The sequence below is a fragment of the Gasterosteus aculeatus genome, chromosome 15 (assembly GCF_964276395.1).
Source record: "Gasterosteus aculeatus chromosome 15, fGasAcu3.hap1.1, whole genome shotgun sequence".
NCBI classification, from domain to species: domain Eukaryota; kingdom Metazoa; phylum Chordata; class Actinopteri; order Perciformes; family Gasterosteidae; genus Gasterosteus; species Gasterosteus aculeatus.
Window position 1 is genome coordinate 11103109 of NC_135703.1, and position 25853 is coordinate 11128961.

Here is a 25853-nt window from a genome sequence, read left to right on the forward strand (position 1 = left end):
CGCGAGAGACGGACGGAGAGAGATGGAGGAATCCGAGCCTGAGCCCCCTGTGCTGCTGTGAAATCCTCAGATGGACCCTTTTTATTCATATCTGTTTCTGAGACCCACAATTTGTTTTTTATGTGGGTTACTGTGTATACGTCATTTCAAATTCCCCTACCTCTGATGATCAGTCGTGATGTGTAATTTTGCATTTTGAATTTTAAATAATGTATCTGCTGTGTGTGGTTAATTGTACATGGAATATGATGCAATCTGCCTCTGAACTTGTACGTGTGTCCTTGTCCTTCTTATTGGTCTTTTAAAGACACGTAACTGGAATTTATTGAAACCGTGTTGCAGTGAGTATTTATGTAGTTGTTTTGCTTTGTCCGGATTCAGAATTAATATGATACAATGTTGCAGTTGCCCCTTTGTTCGGTCTGTGTTCACACTGCAACATTTAACAGCGGACTAAATATTGTAAACAACCACACGTGAGCAAACTGTTCTGTTATTGGTCCGATTTGAATGCAGCTATAAATAGAAGTGTGGATGTAGTGGCCTAAAACGTTCAGGAATCGTTGCTAATCTATTAACCCTCGTTTAGACTCTTTAACAGTCCGATTGTTTTAATCCCCTCTTGCACAAACCCACTGGTTGAATCAGCTGACCTTTTCAAATGGGAGCACCAATTGGAGCCAAGTGTTGTCTCTGGAGAGCCTTAAGAAGACTGGGTGAGGACAGTAGGCTAAGTGAGTGGTGTGGAATATCTCTAAGTGAGCCAGCTTAGTGTAGTCTAGTCATGAGTTCGAACACGCAAAATATCACTGTGTTTTTTATCTTTACTTTTCTCGTTTTTGTCAATGCCTGGCTGTTCTTTCAGACGTCTGTTGGATAGAAGTCTTTATTGATGGTTTTAAATTAAGAGGATTCCAAACCGGCGGTGGATGTGGACCATTTTTAAGGTTGTGTGTCTTTTTTACATTAAGACAACGTCATATATTACAGCGTTTTGCAGATAAATTGCTTGTGTTCATGTATATTCAACCGCTGAGTAACGTTGCGTTGTAGAGATTATGCTTTTATTCTGAAAATCGTACCCGGACGCCCCGGTCACTTATCTCTTATAAAATTGTCATTATTTTAAACCAGTTTAAAGAAAACCATAAAGGCCAAATACCCGCCACTCGTTTGCTGTTAAATTAACCTGCATTTGAAACACTTCAAACGCAACGTTACACGCTGCAGTTACGACAACAAATCGAAAATCCTATTAATTAGATAACGGTTCACATAAACAACGTTACGCCGCGAACGGGCCAATTAACCGTCGGTGTAAGCGGCTCTCGGCTGAAGACCACAGAAAGCGCGGCGGCTTCAGGGGAAACGGGCAAAAACTGCCCCGCGCGGGCTCTTGACCTCGCGGCGTCTCCCGCCTTCATGCGGCGGGGCTCGGCCGCCGTTAGCGGACCGTCATCTGGCGTCTGACGTTCGCCTCCGTTGGTCTCCGGGATATTTCTCTTTATAGCGGACAGCCGCCCCGCTAACGTGGACCGCCGGGGACGCGGTGCGCGACCTTGTGGGGCGTCGACATGGACCTGACGCGGCTGGCGGTGGACGCCGGTCAGTTCATCAACCGGGCCGTTCAGGTTAGTAAACAAACGTGGATTAACTTGAGCCGATCGTTGTGACTTGGGTGTTATATTGAGGTGCTACGAGTCGTTCGTGTCAACATAAATGGCGGGTGTAAAGAGCGATGGTTCCGCCCCCAGTACACGGAGGAGAGTCTCGGTCAAGCGGAGAAGACGGAGGTGGACCCCGGGCTGGACGAGCTCTTTGCCCGGGTGGACGCAACCAAGAGATGGACGGACCAGATCATCTCCCAGACTGAGGTTTTACTGCAACCCAATTCCGGTGAGAAGATTTATTTATTTTTATTATTTAGCTGTTAAGTTATCAAGTCCCTGCACTGGCCTTTAGCAAATAGACAATATTCGTTGAACACCCCTGATACAAGTTATTATCAAAAGGCAGTTTTACTGTAGAGGCTTATCTACCAGTATTTATGACATTAATTGAAAGTGTATGTCATTAACATCATAAACATGTTGTCCTGATAAGCGCACCATCTTCACATTTACATCCACCCACAGCTCACAGCTCTACATAAAACCCCTAAATGATAACTATAGCTCTTTACCTCTATGTGAGTGACCTCTGATCCCGTCCTACAATACAAAGTAGTCTACTATACATCTCCTGTTTGCTTTGATGGCAAATTGGCCCATTCGGATGAATAGCTAATGGGATTGTAAGTGGTTGTGGTCTGTATAGGTAATGTGTCCGTGCAGCTGCCAGAAATAATAATCTCATATGTTCATTCATATGACACCAAGGCTTTATTTGCAGATCATCTTTTGATCGAGGGCTTTTAGTTTAGAATCCTCTTTGTTTACCGTACGGGCTAATGGCAAGAAGCAGCATTATGTAAGCAGAGGCCTTTGTGTGTTTTGTTTCACATTATCTGTTTCCGATTCTTGTTTTGAGTACAATAAAATTATTGAATATGTGCAGAAGTTTAGGTAGCCCATTTACTGGCAGGTGTATGGCATGCTTTGACTATTAAATGTCCCGTTGCAGCATCCCGACACTTGTTTTTGACACCAAATTTACCCTCCACGACGATTTTAGCGAGGTATTGATTTGTGTTCTCGTTCGACATTACACAGTCGTTTGCAGAAGACCAATAGAATCTTCCGAGCAAATACAAAACACCACAATTCCTAGTCAAAGACAAGCCTTGAAGCTGAATTGTGAGCTTTCTGAACCCTGGTGCACAGGAGCGCGGTTAGAGGACCGGCTGTATGAGCATCTGGATTGGAGCGTCCCTCCCCGGCCTCGTGCACACGAGGTACTGGGAGACCAAATGACCCAGGCCGGGCTGGAGATGGGGTCCAACACACCCTATGGTGAGCATGCATACTTAATATTGTTCACATCACATCAGTCAATACTTTTCAGAGTGTACAAAAAATACGATGGTAAGTAGGTTTTCTGTTCAGGAACTGCACTGCTCAGGTGTGGCGATGCCCAGAAGCAGCTTGGCGAGGCAGAGAGGAAATTTGTCCAGAGCACTAACATCCACTTTCTCAGCCCTCTGAGGAGCTTCACTGAGGGGGAATACGGGGCCATGCAGGTAACACACACACACCCATCATCAAAGTGGCACGGCTTATTGCTTCCCTTTCTGTGTTCTTTTGTGCATGTGCGGTTTATAAATGATTTGTATGCGTAACAATGCTATTCAAAGGTGTGTGTTGTTTGTTTGTCCGTAGGCTGAGCGCAAGATGCTGGTGAATAAGCGTTTGGATTTGGACATAGCTAAAACCAGGCTGAGGAAAGCGCATGAAGCCGACCGAGAGGGCAGAGTGAGTCACGTTGTCTGATCTTTACGTGTACAAAGACATTTAAAATAAATATAAGTTTTCACGTGGGCTCGTTCTGAAAACACTTTGTCAGAACCTGAATGCCAACCCGCTGGAAGAGGACTACTTGTCTCACGTGTCTTACATGTTCAGCTTCCTGCGTGTTAAATGGCTGAAGGTCAGTGACGTTGGAGGTTTATCAATATTGACACACACAACCGAGCGTCCTTGTTTGGTCAATGAGTAAGTCCCTTGTCCTCCTCTGTCTTTCTCATCTAATCAGATGTGGGCTCAGGAAATCTCTCAGGTAAGTGAGTGTTCATCCTTAAATAGACACAGGATCTTATGTAAAAAATCTTCATGCTGTAATTAAGGGTGCAATGCTGCCAGTTGTCCTATTGCGTTTGGCCCCGAGCTCATCCTGACTCGTGAGATTTGTCTTTTGTCTTGGACATAATACATTTATCATTTAGCTGATGCTTTCATCTGAAGCAACTTACATTAAGTGCATTCTATCTTGAGGTTACAGACCCTGAACAACAAGATCAAGCAAGTACAATTTCCAATAAAGCCAAATTATAAACTGCTTTAAGTGCCACCGTAAGTGTTAATTAAGTGCTACGTAGTCCAGGTATTGTCGGTAGAGGTTTTTGTCCAAAGCTGCATAGGCTTTCTGTCTTTCTACTTAGAGTATTTATTTGTGTGTGTGTAGGCAGAGACGGAGCAGAGAATCTATCAGAGTCTGTTTGATCGACAGTCTGAAAATACAAGACGAGTTGTGGAAGGAATCAACAGTACTCACGTATGTGCACACATTAACACACACACACACACACGAAGAGTATAACACTCAGTCATGGCTCTCTTGGTGAAGCCAATATGTGGATTTTTTCCAAAATCCTCACCATATTCAATTGTGTTCCTTTTTTTTGTAATATAGGCCGTTTATGTTGCTTCATCTGCCTTGTCTTTTGTGTGTCTCGTTGTTTTTGTTTTTTCAGACCAACCACATGCGAAGCCTGACAGAGTTTGTGGAAGGTCAGGCTTGTTACTTCGACCAGTGCAACCAACACGCTCAGGAACTCAAGAGGCAGCTGGCCAGGTCTGTATGCCGGGGTTAGTGCAAAAGAAGCCATGCAACAAAATAACCTCATTGGAGATTCAGGAAAAAATATAAGCATAAACAAAAAGAAACTCACTCAATCAAAACCAAACAGGTGCCTGTAGATAGATGAGATAGATTTCTATACGCTTTGCACTGCAATAGGAAATAATCAGAGATGGGGGGGGGATCAGTTACAATTGTGAAATGGTTTGGATTTTGAGTAAATATGATTTATAACTGGGATATGATTTGTCCTCCTTGCAGCATTCCAGCAGTCTTCTGCTCCAACAACTGGCAGTCAGCAATTAGTGCCGAAGTTACTCAGCCATCAACCAACGGCCATGTAGCCAATGAGCACGTTGGGTTAAACGGGGTCGTCCCGATTCCCAAAGTTGTCCACCAAATTCTCGACTTTGACCAGGACTCATGGACCAATCCACCCACAGCAACCGAGGCAAAAAAAGATTTGTCTGTAACCACACAACCAAATAACAACAACAATAACAACAACAACTCTTTGTCCTCTGATGAGCAAGCTACCAGCCACTGGTCAGTGGTCAATCTAGGACTTGATCATGTCTGTACATCAAATTTGAGTCAGATTTCAACCCTCGGCAGAACAGCAAGCGCACAAACCAATGCAGCCGCTGCTGGAAGAAGCAATGGTGCCGGTAGTCAGACGACAACAACTTCCCCGCCTTCTGACATCAGTGGAAATGAGTCTCAGACAGAAAATGCAGCAGCTGGTGACGCCGTACCCACCGAAAACATCGCTATCGAGACAAGTACTGAAACCAGGGGCGAGGTGCCCGCTGCTGACAGAAATGATGTGTGGGAGTCACCATGAGCAGGACAGTCAATGTGGGATATGACACCAATATCATGTCGGCCGGCTTTACGGGCGCTTCAGCTGATTTAGAGCAGCAGTAGTTATCACCGTAGAGCGAAGAATTATAAAGGAACAGGTACACAATCATTATAACATGTTGTTCTGTCAAGTCAACTTTAATTAATCAACTTTAAAATATGGTAAAGTGGTTGTAAAAGTGCTTATTTTTCTAAGTGATAACTCAGTCTAGCCTTTAGCCTAGAATATTAATGAATTCCTCTTGTTGGGTGATAACTGTTGTGTATCAGTCCCCTTTTGTGGCAATGGTTACATTTGCAATGTGTGACTGTGAAAAGTAGATTTTCCGTCCGGGAAAGTAAGTTTTTCTTTGTTAAGTGAGAGAACTAATAAAGCTTTGTGCCAAGTGTATGTGTGTGTGATTGTTCATCTGTGTTTGTGTGCACACTGTCGCTTGTGTTTACAGCCTGACCAAACCTGTTACCCCTTGAAAGAGGTTTGTGTGCGCGCATATGTATGTCACTGCCACCTATTGACACGCTTTGCTGCAAGTTGACATCATTTTCCACATGAAACATGTTATTCGCATGTGTTTGGGAGTCCAGCGAGGCTGAACAGAACCTTTATGCTGCCGCACGGTATGAAATCCTCATACAGGCACTGGGTGTTTCCCCCCCTGCACGGTCAAATCACATACTCACTTTGACCTTTTGTAGCCCGTTACCGCTGCCAGGTGAAACGGGTCTCGGTCGAAGTCCAGATGTTGTTGATGTTCTTCGTGAGGGCAGCCCTGCTCTGCTGTGGTGTGAGTCCACTCACACACACATTAGTACTGAACCATGTCATGTAACCACCAACCATCCTTAAGTATGTAGAGGTGTGTGTTTGTGTGCATAGCTAATAGCTAATTCATTAGTGAGCTAATGTTAGAGGTTTGATGTTTGTGAAAAGGTTGAAATATAAATATGCAAACAGGGATGTCATGTCTATTCATATCAAGTGTTCTCCTGTTAAGCTGTTTTCTGGTTGTCAAGTCCACTAATATTTAAAGCCGCGCTGACACACTGTGACGCTTGTCTTGCTTCACTGACTGCAGCATGTTTAATTGTATAAACAGGAGAATTCAAAATACTAACGAAAGTCTGTGTGTCTCATACGTTTTGCAGTCTGAGGCGGCGCAGAAATAAAACCGGGAAAAGAACCCACACCGTGACACATCTTCTGCTTCATGAGATAGTTTAATCAAATGTCATGTGACACTGAGCAGTCAGAAGGCCCACGGCTCACTAACACCGTATTCACTTAACTCGCAACACTATTCAAGCTCCACGTTTATTATAACCAGGACAGACTCTTGTCTTCCCTTTCAATTTAACTTTGCATGACTGTAAAATAATGGTAGTTTGTCAAAAATAAATGTGGGCCGAGAACGGCACTCTGTTTTAATGAGTCAGTTTGAACTGTGGCCATTCAACACTTTAGAGGGGATCATAGCTGTTGAATTTTATCGTAGTGGGTCAGGAAATGAAGACACTCACTCAGCAAGTCAGCTATTTTTGGTCTAAATGTCCTTCTCCCTCCAACTTTCCTTTCTCTCTCTACCGCTTCCTCTGCAGCTTCTCTCTTTTCCTGAGATAAACATGCCAGCTTCCTCTCCAATTAGTCCCTCTGCTCTTACAAGCTGCCAACCAGAGAAAATCAAACATAGTTTTTAGCAGGCTTGCTGACATCTGCAAGGAAGCTCAGTCTGGAGGTCTGCAGAGATTCTAAAGGTCAAGGATTTTCCTCCGACCTTCATTTGTCCTGCTTCTGCTGCATAACCCCAAGACCTGTTGACCCCAGCCTATGAGAATGAGGTCAAGATAAAGGGAATTCTGCTGTTGCTTAGAAACACAATTTAATTTCAGATGGTAAAAACATAGTGATTGCATGCTTAAATATATAATCTGAAACGTGGTCGTGGCATTTTGTGTTGAAGCATCGAGTGACTCATCAGTAAAATGTTGAAAAGACGGACGGACCTGGAGAGAATGGGTGAGTCAGCCAACAGCCAAGTGCGTCAGTTCTACAATAATCAGATCATACAATATCTGTTTTACAGTAATATATTACATTAGGCATAATAAGCTCCTATAAGTATAGGACTACATTAGCAAGATCGTTTTGCTTCCACAAGTTTTCCTTCTTTTAAGAAACTCAAACACTTTTATTTTTCTTCACTTCAGCTTTCCCCCCCATGCCCCTTATAACTCTCCCGTTCTTTTCCTCATAATGTCCCACTCAGTTTGACTTTTGACAGATTACCTCCACTAGAGCATTACTCACCGAGCCTCCACAGCACCCCACCTCCGTCCCACCCTCCGCAAACTGCCCTCCTGCTTCCCTTGTGCGGAGTTTATGAGGCAGCACCCGCAACAGTTGGCTCAGTGTGAAGGACTTTAAATATAGTGACGGTTGAGCAGCTGAGAAACTGGGCGAAGAACACAAAACTTTTGCGATATTTTAAAAAGGAACCCATTCAGTGTCCCCATGCACATGTTCATGATCTGGCGTGTGCTTTGCTTTGTGGGTGCATCCTTGTGTGTGAATGAGCTTGAGTATGGAGGGAACTACGCAGACAACTACGATAACGAGATCTCTCAGGACCAGCAGGAGGGTGAGCGTTTATTGTTTATTGCCTCTTTGTCTCTTTTATTTCCTGCTTGTTTGCACAGACGGCTCTTTGGAAAGAATTCGTCATGCTTGATTTCCAAAAGCCAATCAGATACATCTTATTTGCTTTGATTAAGGATTCATCATCACACTTTGATTTATTACTTTTGAAGGATACGCGAAGGTGTCCTTCAGGGGTCTGTCCTTGGTCCACTCCTATAAACTATATACTTGAATAAAAACCTCTCTACGATTCGGTGTAAATATATATTTTATGCAGAAGATACCTTCTTAAGGCTGATATTGTACATCAGCATTCCCAAAATAAATTAAATAAAATTTCAGGTCACAGGTCATTTTATATTCAGCTCCGGTTTTAAATACTAAGCAAAATAAAAAAATGAATGTTTTGAAAGCAAAATATTTTGAATATGAAAAGATTACACTAAAAATAGACTATTTTGGATGCTGCATGTAACTGTTTTTCTTCAACGTGGAATCACTATAGTGTTTAAGTAAACTTCAGCTGGTAGCTTGCTGTTTTTGTCAGATAGACACCAGCTTTGCTGTAAGGGAAACTACTTTACCTAATAACTGCCATAAGAAAAACAAACAGTACACACAGTAATTACTTTTTGCAGAAAATAACGGTGTAAATAAGTGTTTTTAAATTTCCCTAACTTTATTTTTGTTTTTCTTTACTTTGTCCCTTTATGATCAATCTTTACATATTTGTACAACTCTGGGAGTATGCAACTGATGTATCCTTATGGTGGTTGTCTACAGGAGAAACTCCAACCACATCATGCCAGGCTGCAGATCTCTCCCGCTGGGACAAGCTTTTTATCGCTCTGGAGGACTCCCACATGAGGCAGAACATGCTGCTGGAGTCTTTGGAGCAATGTAGCAGAGGAATGGTCTCTCTCAGGACCCAGTTTGATGTGCTGGCCAAGACGCCGTGCCAGCCGTGTGTAACCAGCCTGGAGTCCGCTTGCAGGGCGCGGGTGGAGCAGGTGAACGTCAGGCTGCAACAAGGCTTGCTGGAGCTCCGGGAGGAGGAAGCAGAGAGGGAGAGCAGGTTGAACGCTACTTTGCACCAGCTTCTGCACAGTGGCCATGAGATGAATTCCCGGCTGAAGCGGCTAGAGGCAGGCGGTGGGACGGGGCACCAACCAACACGGAGGCCCGAAGGTTCAGGGGCGGCATTCGGCCTGGGAATGAAGCCATTCACATCTGGCTTGGAGGAGCAGGAAGTTACTTCACCGCTGGACATGGCCTTAATGGAAAAGGCCCTGGTTGCCATGGCAACGGAGCTAGAGAAGGTTCACCTGCAGCTGAGCAGAGTGATGGAGCAGGCAGGAAGGACGGCGGTGATGCTTGAGTTGCCAAGAGGCAAAAAATAATGTCAGATCCATCGAGGACTTTCCAGTAGAAGTTGATATTCCACATACTCTGTTTTTATTTGCGAGCATGTTTATGTCTGGGGAGGATGAATTTAAATGTACCATTAAGTTCAGGGATTTCGGTAATGAATAAAAAACAAATGAGTTGACCTCATCAGCCTCATGGAATGGCACCCTCCCTCCTCCCATACAGTAATCAACCTATTTTCAGCATTTCAATGCACTACCTCAATGTTTGTGTAGTTGTGGTGGTGTCTGCAAATGCCGACAACCACAAGGACGTGTCTCAGAGACTTGGACTGTGTTCAATTCTGGGCAGGTCTCTCCATCACGTTAGATGCTTTAAGAGTGTCTGGATGCAAAGAGGCCACAACTTACAATGCGCAGTGTTTATGATGAATGAAAACCCACGAGAGCTATTAAAGTGCCGCCTGCCGGTCCCTCCTGCAAGAACACACACACATTCATTGTTATAAATCACACAAAGGCTGTTGTTGACTTTTTGTGTATTTTACAGTTTATGTGTGATGGTATTTGGTCCCAGAACACCTCTTCATTTGTTTTCTCCAGTTTTATACATTTATTGTGGAGTTTCCATCCATTTATGGTGGGAAATTTAGAGAATGAGATAAAAGGAAAACAAGCAGAGAAGGTGAAAACAATATCACATATATCTTGAACAATATCTTGTTCTTAAGTATAGCAGGTTATATGGAGGAGAATTGAATTAAGTAAAAGGAGATTGTGCTTGACTAAATATACAATGTTGCATTCCAACACTAAATAAAACAGTGACAAATAACATTTGAAACAAACAAACCAGCTCAGCGCTGTTGACCACAAAATTTCTTTTGTTTAACTTAAACTACGCTGCTGTAAATCCTATGAATTTTAATGAACTAATAAAGGATTATCTTATCTCATTATAGTATCCTGCATGCATGGAAACACATGCACAGATACACACACACACACACACACACACACACACGGTTGTGTTAAGTCTCCATCTGTGCAGTGAATGAATTTAGTGAACGGAAGCTTCGTCATATCGGCTCATGTTTGTTCCTTTTTAACACGGAGAGGAAGAGACAAAGAAGAGAAAAGAATGTAGAGGAAAATAGGGGAGAGGCTCAGGAAAAAATTATTATCAGTTTGTAAATGAGGTAAATAGAGAGAACTGTGTCACAATCCACCAGCCCGCCAGATAGAAAGCACAATGTACCAACTGTCCGCCTCACTTTCTTCTCTGTTTGCCTCTGTTTCGTCATCTGCCATCTCTCTCTCTCTTATCTGTATGCCAATCCAATCATCTTCTCTCCCGCTGCATTTATCTTTCTCTCATTGTGTCTGGCTCCTGTCTCGCGCCGACCGATTTCTGTTTTCTTGCTGGTTTGCCAGCAACCAAGTAGGTGGCGTCAATCCTTGGCAAACCATCAGCTGGCTGGTAAAAATAACTGACATTAGACTCCTGTAAAATGCAGCCATTACACTCTCTCGCTCACACACACACACTGAAGGAGACGAGATAGACTGATAAGAAGGAAAGCATTGTGTTCAACACAGAGATTTTAATGTCACATCTAATAGTCACGACAACAGACACCACGATATTGGACCCTTCTCAAAAGCATAGAGGACGATACAAAAATTGATAGAGCTCCAATAAACATTTAGCAGTCTCTTATGTGCACCGTAACCAATCGTATGAAGGAGGGGTTGAGGGGACGATATGGAGGAGGTGGGAAGCGGAAAGAAGAGATGCCTATTTGATAGGCGAGTCCAGGATCTCCTCGTACTCTTCCCTTTGGCGCCTCCCCCCCCCACGGGCCGGTAGCAGCTTTGTCGCCACAAGCCAACCGACGCTCAGTATGACCATCACGCTGCCAACGACCTCCGGCGCAGTGGGAGCCAACGGCAGCACCGCCAGATGCAGCAGCATGGCGACGGGCACCTCCAGGCTCTGAGAGGCGGAGACGAGAGCGGGGTGGAGTCGGCTGAGGGCGTGCGTCATCCCCAGAAAGGCTGCTGCCGAGCATGCAACCAGGCCCAGGACCAGGCCCCAGGCGGGGGCACTCGAGGGCCAGGACCAGCCCTCCTGGAGCAGAGCCAACGAGGCCGGGGCGAGCAGGCAGCCCGTCCAGCTGACCGTGAACAAGGCTGTGCCCACCCCCACCCTTTCCTTCAGGGAACGATACCCAACTAGCGCCAAGGCCATCCACAGCCCAGCGAGAGCTGAAAGAGACCAACCAAACGCACGCCTCCAGAAAGCAACCGGGTCGGTCGGTGAGTCTGAGTTGCTCTCGTCTGGTGTGGGGAGTAAAACGAGCCCCAAGCCACACAGCCCTGCCGCCACGGTGATCCCATCGGCCAATCCCAGCCTCTCCTCCAGGAGCAGGAAGGCCAGGGTCGCCGACAACGCCGTGGTCGCCAGGCGCCAGGTTGTCGTGGCGTTTCCGGGAGAGACGAAGGTTAGCGAGGCGTAGGCGCAGCAGAGGGAGAGAGCGTAGGCGACGCCGTAGCAGAGCAGACGTAGGCGGTAGCCCGGCGGTCCAAAAAGGTTCTCCCCTCTGTGCAGTGGTACGACCACAGAAAGGAGCTGCACGATGGACCGAACCAAGAGCAGGAACAGGGGGCCCAGGCTGAAACGTTCAGAGGCCAGGCGGGTCAAAACGATCAAACAGCCGTGCGCCAGCGCCGCGCCCAACAGACCCACCCAGGTGAGCCGAGACGCAGACACCGACGCCTCCCCGAAACTGGCCAGCTGCTCCCCGACTCCTTTCCCAGACCCCTTCGCTGCTTTGGCTCCCCCCTCGCCGCCGCCGCCATCTCCCGCCCCCGCCGCTTGAGGCTTTTTATTCGTGTCTTTGTCTTTGGCGCCAAACAGAGTCAGAGGCCACTTCTTGCCCTCCGTCAGCTGTTTCTTGTCTGACGTCTCCTCCAGGAAGGAGCCAAAGTCCTCGAAAGACGGAGCGTCATCGTAGCCCTCGTCCCCCGGCTGTGGGAAGTGTGTGTGTACTCCGGGTTGAGGGGAGTAGGGGGTGTGCTTGGTGTATTTGGCGGTGACGGTGTGAGGGTGGATCTTTACCCTCTTCTTGGAGCTGCTCAGGAGGTGAGTGGACTCCATTTTAAAACGTCGTTGGTGACAGACACCTGCGAAGGAGAGGACACTTTAGAACCAAATACAGGATATGGTGAACACACGCGCTCCTGCAAAATCCTCGTTCTGATTTTTTTCCCTCACGCTGTCCCTCGCTAGGATGCCGCTTGATATCTCATGTATTTTTTATATCAGAGATAATAATAGCTGTGACTCTTTCCGTGTGCCCCTCGCGTTTGGCAGGGAATGAAGCTCTGGCTGTCTGAGCAGTCACTGGTTTAATTGGTGTTTTTTTGAGGAGAGTTCACATTGAGTTCATATTAGTGGAACCACAAAGCACCGTAATGGCAGATTAACAACTCTATTGTCGGGCCTTTTAGACATCTCGGATAACGCGACCTTCAAGGGGTGTTAGAGATGGTTGCCAAGGACGCTTACGCAAGCAGGCGCGTCATGCCTCATTTGTTTTTTTATATCTCTTCTTCTCTCACGTTTTATATCCAAGCGTCTAAAAATGAAACAGAACTATTGTTCATCCTGGCAAAACATCGGATGTGTCAGCTTTTGCATAAAAACAGATATGAGTCTCAAATCTAACGTCGGATTTATTACCTCCATCTCTACCGTCTCCCTCCCTTCCTCATTTCATCTCTCCATCGCTTTAACTTTTCCCCTTTCAGATGCTGCTCCACGGCTGACTAACTTGTACCTGCGGTAGTAATAGCTCTCTGCAGCAGAAAAATATGGCCGTGCAGGTGATGGACGGTACATACCCACTGCTGCATTGTGGTTGTAAAACACTCTGCAGTCCAGTGGTTTCTGGAGAATACTTTTACATAATATTCAGTCATGTAAGGCATGTGGAGCCTATAATGCTCAGTTATAGTCACGATTGCTGGGTATTACTTGGCTAAAAACAGCAGGTGAACTCATTGACTCATTGGAATACAGTACGTTCACACACACACACACACACACTCTGAGTGGCAACGCATTCATTACAAGATGTGCAGTTAGAACGTCTACAGTCAAAACAGTGTTTGTGTGAGGCTGTGCTTAAGCACAGCGATGCTTTGAGCTGAACGCTGCCGTCAGCTTGATAACATGCTTTCAATGACGAGGCTAACGTGCTTATTTCAGGTATTTTGACCAGCATTTACTTTTTAGTTTGCTTATACTAGGAATTTGGGGGTGGATCCGTGGCTTTTATGACAGTTATGACAGCTTGAAGGGTCTTGCTTGGTGCATCTATCAGAGAAATCAAAATAATACTAATACTTTATTCCTTATCAATAAAACACGAGCTGGACTAAAATAATTAAGCATTTCTTTGGGTAAAATGAAACATTCAAGATTTCACAACCTCACAGGTCGCTGAACCTGCAGTAAAACATAATGAAGAAAAAAATAAAACCTCAAGTATCAGGTTGCACCGGTGACATTTGATTTGACATTTACTTCACCCCCTGCAAGCCAAATGGAACCAGACGTTCCGTTCGGTGAAAAACAAAAAGCATGGAGGGATTGTGATTTTCCAGACTGTTCCCTTCTCAGTCTTTAGTATTTTCTGATCTTAATGATGCAGCCTGCCTCTGCAATGCTGCTGCTCTCAAGAGCCTGTTCCACCCCTTACACCACCTAAAATGAGCCGCCTCTAGGCAGCATCGAACCTGCATATTGTGAAACAAGGCACAAAGATCTTCTGAGGATGCTCTTTAGACTGTAATTACAAGCATCTTCCATTTTTTAATGCAAATGTATCTCTGATATGGACTAAGAGTAGGCTAAACCCTTTATGAATGGTATGGTAATTAACAGAATGAATATATAGGTATACATATACGCACAATTATGTCCATACTGTGTTCTTTACTTTGGCGGTATGCAGATCCACGTTTTGCTTATGTGTATGTTAGTATTTAAGTGAGCGTCTGCAGAGGGAAGATGTTATCAAGGTTTCAAGGTTATCAAGGTTCTACGGTGACGCGCACCGGTGACCCCAGTGTGTTGGCACACACACACACACACACGCACGCACGCGCGCAAAACGTCAGGGACGTGCTCCACGTGTTGTTGCCTTTGAGTCCAATTGAATAGTGTTATTACATAATAACGCATCATTGATCGGCTGGTCCAGACATTGTACAAGACCCGCACCTACAGTGACGCCGGTTCGATACCCGCCTCCGGCACGCGGTGAGGCGTTTGGTTTGGCTTCCTCCATACGGCATGCGTCGTCATGGCTCAGGGTTCGGGCGCATAAGTGTGTGTGTGTGCGTGCACACTATGCACGCACACTTATGCGTGCACCCGCACACTGGCACGCCGAGGCGCAATCAACGGACCACCGGGTTGGCTATTTAGAGCTTATCGTTAAGGGGACAGAAAAAAAAACTCCTCCGCCCCAACTCACCTGCTTTCCTGCAAACAGCGGATCTCGGGTTGAACCTGACACTCGGTCAGCCACAGTCATTTACCGAGCATCCTCAAGGATTCATCATCTCCCTCCTTGGCCATTTGTTCTTCCCCGTCCTTTTTGCCCGCACCCTGTCCTCCTCCTCCGCCTCTGTGTCCTGCCACGGCCAATAGTCTCCTCAAGGACAAACGCGCTGCGGTCGCCTCGCTTCCCTCTGCGGGAGGACAAAGCGCGTTCTGTGGCGACCTGCTGCCCGTCCACTCCTCTCCGAGGTCTGATACAGATGCGCCTCCGCAGCCTGCCCATAGAGATACAGAGAGAGAGAGAGGGAGAGAGGGGAAGAGGGAGACAGGGGGAGGGGGGGTGAAGGAGAAGTAATCATAACGTCTGAGCATGCGTGACGACCATTGAACATCAGCACTGTATTATAATTGTATGGTGTCTGTTACAACAACCGAGGCCACCAAAAGATGGCAACTCAATTATCTGGGACTTGGAAATATGGGAATAAGCACACATATAAAATGTCTTTATTCAGGTTTTGTACTTGTACTTCATCATAATCTCATCAGCTACGGGCTCGTACCAAACACTTTTCACTATCTTCATTCTGCCATTGGATCAGCAATAGGCGGCACGTGCGAATTGACCTCTCAACTTTCTGGCGCTGACACAAACGGAGACGCTTCATGGTCAAATGAGTGCAGCGCGACATGGAGGGAAGCTGAAGGTTGTTTATTTGCACACATCACCCACATCGCAACAGAGATGGTGCTTTGTTGGCAAATTATCCCTCTGAAACTGGCTCCGACACCTTTATGGTCCATATTATTTTGTTTACTCAGGATGTAAATCTTTGATTTATTTGAAGATAACTATATTATCACATATATTCTGTGCTATTGGTCCATGTTTATTCCTGTATTGTAGCCATGTTCTTTATTTTCAATTACAATAAATGTCGATGCTACACCAAACCATCGTATTTAAGACAGTAGAAAGATTCCCACTCAGATAAAGCTGTTTCCTGTTTCCTGCATGGTGCATGTAGACATGTTCTTGCCAGTTTGGTGTGTTCACTTGAACAGAAGGAGCAAGTGGGACGACGACTGCGAGTCAGACGCCATCGTCATCAACGCCAATGACTGAGCTCACTGACGCTCTTGTGGCTTAATAGGAGACGATATCTGCTGCCAGGTTCCAAGGTCTTCCAAGAAGAGGTGGGCATTTGAGTCATAATGACAATCACAGCAGGGGTTTGAATGCTGAGATTGAATAAAGAGGAGGCAGATGAGTGACGTTTCTCTTCTCTGTTGGGCTTACAAGCACAATCTCGCACTCTTTCATCTTTTTTTGCAAGCTGATAGTAATTGCTTTGACATTTTGCTGACACAACACTGCTCTGCTCCATCTCGAGCCGTATTAACCTTTGCAGAATGCGTCTGGCTTCGCTGATGTTGGGTTGGACTTGCATACTGTTTAATAAGACTGACTTTTACCAAGGAGGAGATGAAAGATCTCTCTTCGTGTTCACAAAATGGCCCAGATATTTGGATTATGGAGATGATTAAATGAACAGCCAAAGATCATTAGCAACAACCACTCTCGTCTCTGTAGGGCATGTTTTTCTTTTTATATATCTAGCGTTGAAATTATAGAGTTGTCAGGTTTCCTTGCTAAGCAATTACACTTGGTGATGTCTAATTAGCCCGTTGGGCTTCATCACATAACAAATCAATGTCAACAGAGTAATTGTGTATTTGCACACAATTATTGATCATTTTTGCTGTAGACTATTATCGTATAGTATAAACTATTGTTGTAATTGGGGATTCATTTGGATTCATGTTTTTAAAATGTAATGAATCCCCTTTTACCTATTGAGACTGTTAAAGTCTCCACCGTGTTAACAAATCCTCACTTAGTGTCTTTCATTTGTTGCTGAGCAGTTAATGTGATTTCTTTCAGTTATTTAAAATGTTGCCCTAAAACCTGCTGAAAACAACATAAAAAAATGAATGAGTTTGAACCAAAAGTAGCAAACCTGTTAGTCAATAAACCAAAAACATCCCGAGAGAAAGGCATAGTCTATTTTCCACATATTTGAGCCATCATTAATATAAAACATTGAGTGCAGCTTTAAGTTGCTGAAGAAACGCACGTCTGCACTGCACAGATTTGCTCCTCAATGGAAGACAGTTACTGCAAAAACCTGTCGAATAAATTGAGTCAAACATTTCAAGTCGTTTACGGAGGCCAATGTATTGCCATACAGCAGGCAGTTCTGGTTGGAGCAATTAGGAAAACGATTCTGGATGTTCAGTTTCGCATATTTTTAAGATACAGATCACCCTGCTGCATCTCATTCGGAAGACATTGTTTCATCCTACTCTCAGGAGCCCTGTTCTTAAAATTGATGGGACGCCAGACTCTAAACTTGTACTGTTTCTTCATTTAACACAACTGGTGGGATGTTTTCACATAATTAGCTGAGCAATGCTGTCAAAATTGGTTCTTCTAAATAAGTTTGATATGGACAAATACATGACCACTGATAACAAAAACTGTTAATTTCCTCATGCTCTGCTCTCGGGGCAATTAATAAAGCCGGTCCTACGGAGAGATGCATAGTGGTCGATCATTATGGACAAATACATGACCACTGATAACAAAAACTGTTAATTTCCTCATGCTCTGCTCTCGGGGCAATTAATAAAGCCGGTCCTACGGAGAGATGCATAGTGGTCGATCATTTCGCTGACTACATTGCTTTATTTATTTCTCTATCTCACTATTGCTTTAGGCTTTTCCTCTGAGGATGAGGAGGAATAGCTGTTTCCATGGTTACACTGAGTAAGAATACATCGGGCGAAGCTGTTTGGGGCATTGTTTAAATTCCATCGTCTACTCTGCCGGCCGGCCTTATAGGTTCATCATATGCAGACAGAAAGGGCCTCCGGGGAGGAGCAGGTGACTCGGCTGTGATAACAATAAGTCAAAGAAGGCAGAGACGAGCTGACCGCGGGGAGCAATTGGGGAGAGGGAGGGGGGGCAAACGGGGGGGTGAGAGTGGTGTAGTGGAGAGAAGAGGGCGACGATGGAGGGATGAGAACGCGGGAGACGCAGAGAGGTTTTTGATGAGTTGTGAGAACCTGAGTAAAGGAGCTTTTTGTGCCGCCCTCGCTCCATCTCCAGCCAGGATCAAATGAATTATAGAATATTGCAAAGAGCCGCAGCTGAACTTGTTTTTTTTTTCCTTTTTTACACTTCTTTCTTTCTTCCTCCTTCTGCCTCCTCTCAAACATACTCCATTTATTTCTGTTTCTCCCTTATGCTCACACATATTAGCAGCATGTAGGCTGGGTACTTTCTCTGCCAATGTCACACTTGTTTAACACAGGAAGGCCTCATGAGTCTCAGTCTGTCACCATTCATGGAAGGTGACCTTAGATTTGAACAGTTTAACTTCTTTACGACATTGTCTGTATCTATTCATGAATACTCCTTGCACTGTCGCAGGCTTATTGTAGAGCTCTCTTTTGGGTAGTCAGTGTTAATAAACACTAAACAGGATTTCATTATTCAAAGCTTGGGTCCTTGGATGTCTGAGCATGTGTTCTCATTACAGCCGGAGCTGATGAGAGCAGAAATAAGTGAACCGTAACCACAGACAGAGACACATTCTTTACCGGGCCTCTGCAGTGGATGGGAGGAAGAAGGGAGTCGGAAAAAAACACTGTAGAGATGAAGACAGGGATAAGACGAGGAACCTCTACGGAACATTTGGATGCTGGGCAGGTGGTGTGTGATACACCGTGCCTACGTCTGCTGCCATCTGCGTGTGTGTTCCAGTGAGGGATGTGACAGACGAAGACAGCTCACAAATACGGCTGCGTTAGACACTTTTCTTTTTGTTCACCAGCTTGTAAAGCACTGGACGTCTCGTTACCACAGTTGTAGAAAGGAGCAGAGGGGGCAGGAAGCAGTATGGGGGAGAGGCAAGAGAGACAAGCAAAGAGAGAGTACCAACAGGGTGTCAGAGAGATTGTGATCGAAAAGAAGAGGAAGAAAAAAGCCCCGGGTGTGAACACGCTGCGAGGAAGGTCGTGGAGAAGTAAAAATAGAACAGACAGAATAACGTAAGGCCTCTCTGTTAGTCAACAGCCCCAGAGATGAAACAAACAATGAAACAGACCGTCATTGCATAACACCCAATACGTCAAATGGGTGCATTTAGACCTGAAAAAAACACGAGACATGGTTTGAAATGAGCCGTCATCAGAGAACCCTTGACGTCCGTGATGTGTTTTCCCACAGATGTAAATGTTTGTCACTGCTCTTGACTATTTGAGTGATAACCTGCGATTACATTTGACAGTCTAAAAGGTTTCGCTCTGCTGATGGAGCGCCGTGCAGTCTCTGTTGCCATGGTTACCGCTCACTGGAAAAGTTTTTAGATAACGATGGATGCCGTTTTTGATTGCATTATGTGTACCAAGGTTTCACGAAATCTGCAGCAACATTTCCAAAACTGGGCCAATCACTAATATAGATTCCGACGTCTCGATGCAGGCAGCAATTAGGTCCACTAGTTATGTAACTCATCACTGCACCATACTGCAAAAGTCAGGTGTAGTCTGTATGAAATGGCTTCGTGATCTCAAAACCTGGGGGGGGGTGTTGTTAGGACAGATTAGCCTTGGCCTCTACAGAAGATTTTGGCCTAAAAGAAACGAGAGAAGCTTCAAATCCACAGCAGAATACTGCAATATGATGCAACGCCTGCACGGACACACGTATTTGGTCTGAGTCTGAACACTGTAAAATAAAAGTATAGGACAAACAGCCTGTATTCATCTCATGTGTGCCTGTTTAAAACTCTAAATGATAAGAGAACATGCCTACTGTGAGTCTATTGGGGTTTATGAGAGCATTGGCAGACATGAGGTCCTACATTTAGAAAAGAAGGTAAGTAATAAATGCATAAACGTGACAAAGTGACAAAAATAGAAAACCATGGCTCAAAAGTAATAAATTCTCGTAGTTTTGATACAATGTTTTACCTGTCAGAAACAAATGTTGCAAATGAGTTTTCAGCAGTGACAATATGGTAACTAATACATCCTGATTGTGTTCAGAAGATTGCTGCAGAAGACAGACGATACAAAGAAGAAGAGATATGTTTCTGTTCCTTCAATGACAATCTCAGGCACCAAATCCTCCTCCTGCCTTTTCAAACTCATTTGGCACTGATGTGATTTATTGGTATACTTTTTGTAGACAAAACACAATGCTAATCTCAGCATGCTGCTGTTCAGACCCAGTTTCTTACTTTGTGAAATGCTGGTAATTAAAGAACTGAGAATGGACAGTCTTTTGATTTTGAAGACAACGACAATGTAAATTGTTCCCAGGTAATTTCTCAACAGAACCACCAAATTGTTGTTTTTTGTTCTTAATTTTTGAGCACAGCTTTAAGATATAGATATAGATAGACATAACCTGACAAATAAACAATGCAATAAGATGGAACAGGCTACCTGCAAGCAGCTCGCCCACCGTGTTGGCAAGCCTCTGCACGGCTCAATTGATCTGTAGATAAACAAACGCAATGCAGTCGATCCGGAGATGATTTTCTACCGCTGACCTTTGACCACTTTTAAAATTATTATTGGAATCCACAATGTAAATGTAAATGTGAATCATTCAACCAGTTTGGATCCCCACAGCAGGACATCATGTGTGAATATGTTAATTGTTTGTCCATAATTGCAAACACAATGTTTTTTGGCATCTGTGGCTTCGATAACCCAAAAATCTGAGAATAATAATTGAATGAATGTGCGTGTCTATTTGTGTTTATGTATTTATGTTTGTGAAATAACCCTGACGGGATTCTGGCTGAGGTTTTTATGGGTGAGACGTGTTGTTGCAATGGCTAAAGTCAGTTCACACTAAACTATATCAATCAGTGTCCAATTTATTAGTATGTAAGTATTTGTACACAATCAAAGAATTTATGTTGCTATAAATGTTCACAATTCCAAGAGGAATTTAGAGGAAAAGACAAGTGACAAGAATAATACAGCTGAACCAAACAAATAAAAATAGACATTCAACTATTATGTATACATGTAAGATAACTGTAGTCCTGTGAAAATATATATACGGTATGTAGAAAGTGAAACCAACGTGTTTCTGTTAATTGTACACAAATACAAGCTGTGCAAAATAATACATGTTAAAATATATCACAGGCTTACTTTCTAATCTCTTTGTTGTTAAACTGTGGTGGATTCATTGCATCTGAATGTCCTGGTCTAATAGCCGGAATAGAACAATATTCCATCATCTAATCACAAGTATTTCGTGTATTATTATGAGAATCCAAAACCTCTATAGTGCTTTAAAAACACATGCTCTTTATTAGACATCCCGTCCTGACAAATTAATAATTGAGCTGAGAGAGATGGGCGGGAGTGTTCTGTGCTGCTGCGCGCGTCCCCGCCAGTGTTCTGCTGGCGGGGTCTTGCGGTTAGAGGCGCGTGTCCGCCCCCCCGCCCTCCCCCTGCAGGCGCGTGTCCGCCCCGGCCCGAGTGTGTCCGCCAGGGGGCAGCTGTGTCTCGGTCTGAGGCTGCGCCGCTCCTGCTGCATCACAGAGAGGGAAATACCACCAGATGGCGGTTTAGGATTGCTGCTCTTCTCTCGAGGCGCGGTACCGCTCGCACGGCCAATTCTCAATATTAAAACACGCACGGTATTAACACGATAATCGATTTAATATTTCGGGGAGGTGATAATCGATTCGGCGATGCCCGCTAAAGGTGAGTGCCTTGTGTTTTTGTCCCGTTTCGTGCAGCGGGGAGGGAGACGGAGCACAGATTAAAGATGGTGGCCGCAGACAGGGAACACTGGCTGGTGGGGGGATGGGCGTTAGCGGCTAGCGGAGGCCAGTGTGCTTTCTCTCTCTCTCTCTCTCTCCCTCTCTCCCCTCCTCAGTTACATGTAGCCTAGCGGGGCTGCTAGCTCGCGAAGCTAGCCCCGACATTTAGGGACAAGACCGCTGGCTAGAAGGGGGGCGGAGAGGGGGTGGTGGACGGCAAGTTGGTGGTCGCCGTTTTTTTCTGGAGCCCCATTCAACCTCCGGCCGGCTCCCTCGAGCTCGGCTTGTCAACAAACGAAATATCCGCGCGCGCGCGTGTGACGCGTTTTCGGGAGCATCACCTCCTCCGGAGCGCACAGCCGCGTTGTGACATCGCGCCTCTCCCCCGCGCGCCGCTCACGTTTGTCATCAGCGCCAAACGTTGCCACGTTGTTGACTTTGTCACCAACCTGGCCTTGTTGTTGTTGTTGTTTTCGCACACCGAATGAGACGCACAATAAGGAGACATGCACTCAAGTGTCTACTTTTGCTCCCCCCCCTCTTAATTTCTGCTTTTTATCGCCTTCAAGTTTTCAGAGACCTTTCACGCTCTTCTCAATGAACGCGTTGCTGCACGAGGACGCTGTTTTTTGTCTTTTTATTCTTTCTGAAGTGTGTCTGCGGGCACGTTAAAACAGTGCAATTGTGGCGCTTCTTTCCCCTTCCGCCCCCCCTTCTGTGCGGAAAGCAGGCAACACTGAGCGGGGAAACGTGAGTCACATTAGTGGGGAGGGAGGCTCCAGTCGCCCCCCCCCCCCCCCCCCCCCCCCCTCTCCCACACTGACCCGAGTACAGCTCGGATAGCTGGTAGTGGGTCAGAGGGCCTGCTGGTGCTGCATTAGTCAGCCATGTGATTTCCTTTACTCGTGAATGGGTCGCTATCTGCAGCCCTCTTTCCGCTATCACGCAGTTTTCTGTGCGCGTAACTGCACAGGCCATGTTTTGTTTGTTCTGTTTTCCTGCAGAAGTCAAGGAATACATTGCGAGAGTTGCACGTGCATGTGTCTATGACTCTGTGTGAAGACTTTGAGCCGCTGACAAATAGCAAGACCGTTATCTGCCAAATAAAATCTTTGAATCGATTTTGCTTTTTGAATTTGCAAACATTTCCACAACCATATTCTGAATGTAAAGTGTTTGTAACTGTAAAGAATGACCAGTTGCATGATATACTTGTGTATATGATCGTATATCTAATTTAATAATTGCATAATTATATATCGTGAAACACAAAATATGAATTTTGAATTGATGCACAAGCAGAAAGCTAAAATAGTAACTAACGATTTTTACAAATGTAATATTTCCATAAGCGCCCCGTGTAAGAATAATATTTTAACTTTTAAATGGAAACCCAACTAACGCTGTTGATTTTTTGAAACACGCTTGAGAGGTAAAGTCAGACGTTAGATTTGGATACAGTTCCTGTTTGAACAGACCTCCCCAGATAAGTTGTCAGTAAAACATGGATTTACATTAACATGCATTGTTGCCATCCCTTAGTGTGATCACAAATACACACACAGTCTGAGTGACCTTTGTCCCTCTTGGTTTTATCAGAGCGCCGTTATATTATAGACATCCACCATTAAAGAAAACTTTAAAACTAGAAAACACAACAGTTCATTTGGTTGTTGTTGATAATTCCACATTAAAAGGGACTTATGAACCAAAATGCTCTGTGTTTTGACTTGTGTTGAAAGAATAACTATTTGGACACGGCCCTTTTTCTTTTTCAGGCTTTATCCTTGAAAAAGAAAACCACAGTGCTTCTAAAATATACCCACTTTCTATTTGATAAGAATTCCGTTGTACAACAGGCCGCCCTCGCCCTGGGAGTCAAGCGGGTGGAGGCTGCCGTACGGTGGCCTTGCTTTTCAAGGTTGGCTGAGGAAAATGTGATCGGGCAAACCTTTTAAATAACATTGAGGCTTATCAGAAATGGTGAATACGGCCTCCTCCTTCCTCTATCCCTGAATAGTTTCGCTCTTTGCCGTGGCTCTTAAGAACTACACAGTGGTCCCTATTAGTACCATAAACAGGAGCTTGTTGTCATTTTAAATAATAATATGGTATTTTTTTCTTAAGAAGAGCAAATGGTTGCAAAGAAAAACAAATTGAACAAATCCTAATGACAGCAGGCTCTTGTCTTAATGTCATAATTCTTTCAAACAACATGCAGCTTTGAAGTAGTATTGTTTAAGACTCTAAAAGCGGGCCTGTACGTGTGAGTTGTGCCTTAGCGGTCACTGAGCTCGAGGCTCGAGCGCGGCGGGCTTTTCGTCAGAGAGCCGTGTGCTTGTGATGACACGGCTCAGGAGATTATGTCAAGCACTCGACATTTGTCGGAGCCCATTGCATGGCGAGTGGCGACTCTGAGTCGAGATGTTGGCGGTTTTCAGCTCAGTCAGAGGAACGTCGAAGAAGAAACATCCGTGGCTGTCGTCTGCTCTTATTGGGCTGTTTACTTTTCTGTTGAATGAAATATTGAGCATAAGCTAATCTCAGGAGCCGCAGAGCGATTTGAGAAGATTAAGTAATCGATGTATTGAGACAGAGCTGCAATCCCAGCGGCCTCGCTGTGATTTATTATTATGATGGTTAAAAAACACTCAATTACTGAGGCGTATGCATTTAGCACCTTAATGTAATGTAACGACTGTGCTGCAGTAGTGTGTTTACTGCTCGTGTCAATATGCAAACGCTTTCTAAAACAGTTTTGTTCCCCGTGTGCTGAAGACTTCCCTTGTGATGTGTTTTCCTGGCGTGTCATTAGTGGCATTGCTGGTGTTGGACTTGTTGTCTGTGACTTTTGGTTTGCCGCGAGGAAACTCGGGTCCAGTCAGGAAAACGATTGCTGAACTTGGTTGACCGCTGAGATAAGGTCCGGCAACATGGGTTGAAGCATTTTATCTTTCTATAAAAATAAATAATAATGTAAGCCGTTGAGTCTGTGTACCAAGACGACTCACACGGCATCATAGAGAAAAACCACACAACAAGGAAAACTCCTTACATGCATAGAATTCTGGAAAATGGCACGTTTGAAAGCTGGAGAGATGAAATAGTTGACATTGTTGTTCACAGTTTTATAGTGTTACTTGCAGATAAATTGGCAACACGCCTGCACCATTATTTCATTGCAACCTGACTACACAGACACTACACCAATGTCACCCATCGATTCTGACCTTTCTGAATCCATTACTCTCACACATCAAATCAGGCGCCATTGAGTTTCATATTGATCGTTGGGAAGCGATGCAGAAATGCCAGGAGCTGCTGTTCCTGGAAAACTTTGATTAACTACGAGGAGTGCGCACACTGGAGTATGATTTGTTACGGTGTTGCCACGGTTTTCTAATTCTAGTTCTGAATCTGAAGTAATCAGCCGTCAGGTCGAGCGGCGACGAGGTGCGTCGCGTTGTTGGTGTCTGTTGCAGAGGTGTGTGATCTCTCTCCACGCGGCTCGGTGGGTTTGTCGTCTTACCTGTTCGCTGACACAACCACCAAGCCACCGACTGGACGAGACTTAATAGTTTGTTTTCTGAAGACGCTTCTTTTTCAGCCCATTGCCTACATAAAAACAAAAACATACGGTTACTTATTGGCAATATGTCCAGTTTTGATACATTAATAATACTGCAAAATTAAACCCTAATCAAGTCTGTTGCTGTGTTTAAAAAATCAAAACAAAGCCTGGGGCTGATCTGACTTCTCTGCCCTGAGAATGTGTGTTTAGCCAGTGTATCTTGATCGAGCTGAATAGATGTGGAGTCCAACTAAATGCCTTTTTGTCTGCCGCAGCTTACACATGTGCCCTGTAAACCCATTTCCCTGTGTTCCCCTCTGAGGAAAAGCAAAGACATAAATGTTTTACACTGGAAAAAGCCCTCTAGTTGCGCAGTACTTGAGTGGATTACTGTTCTGGTAAATATCTACGTAAAAGGAGACCTTCTCTCAATATAGCCAATTAAATCTTACCTAAAGCAGCAGCGTTA

General features: G+C 44.8%; 4 protein-coding genes across 5 annotated transcripts in view; 3 read left to right on the forward strand and 1 right to left on the reverse strand.

The window, feature by feature from the left end:
• Nucleotides 1–709: 709 nt before the first annotated feature.
• On the forward strand, nt 710–5770 carry LOC120832496 (endophilin-B1). The gene is made up of 11 exons (XM_040198791.2): nt 710–947; nt 1511–1631; nt 1755–1896; nt 2823–2951; nt 3045–3178; nt 3318–3410; nt 3502–3585; nt 3691–3714; nt 4120–4209; nt 4409–4509; nt 4777–5770. The coding sequence occupies exons 2-11, from the start codon at nt 1575–1577 to the stop codon at nt 5357–5359; spliced, it is 1437 nt and encodes a 478-aa protein (XP_040054725.2). The 5' UTR covers nt 710–947; nt 1511–1574; the 3' UTR covers nt 5360–5770.
• A 1966-nt stretch (nt 5771–7736) lies between these two features.
• Nucleotides 7737–9555, forward strand: LOC120832498 (pentraxin-related protein PTX3-like). The gene is made up of 2 exons (XM_040198793.2): nt 7737–8015; nt 8798–9555. Exons 1-2 carry the CDS (start codon nt 7889–7891, stop codon nt 9412–9414), a joined length of 744 nt encoding a protein of 247 aa, XP_040054727.2. The 5' UTR covers nt 7737–7888; the 3' UTR covers nt 9415–9555.
• A 1410-nt stretch (nt 9556–10965) lies between these two features.
• On the reverse strand, nt 10966–15350 carry slc35g2a (solute carrier family 35 member G2a). The gene is made up of 2 exons (XM_040198792.2): nt 14928–15350; nt 10966–12567 (listed from the first exon to the last, which is right to left on the reverse strand). The coding sequence occupies exon 2, from the start codon at nt 12539–12541 to the stop codon at nt 11180–11182; it is 1362 nt and encodes a 453-aa protein (XP_040054726.1). The 5' UTR covers nt 12542–12567; nt 14928–15350; the 3' UTR covers nt 10966–11179.
• A 6193-nt stretch (nt 15351–21543) lies between these two features.
• stag1a (STAG1 cohesin complex component a) overlaps nt 21544–25853 on the forward strand; it is a 28384-nt gene continuing 24074 nt past the window's right edge. For both annotated transcript variants that reach the window (XM_040198789.2, XM_078089632.1), the window contains exon 1: nt 21544–21754. The gene's annotated coding sequence lies outside the window, so the exon portion shown is untranslated. The remainder of the gene's footprint in view (nt 21755–25853) is intronic.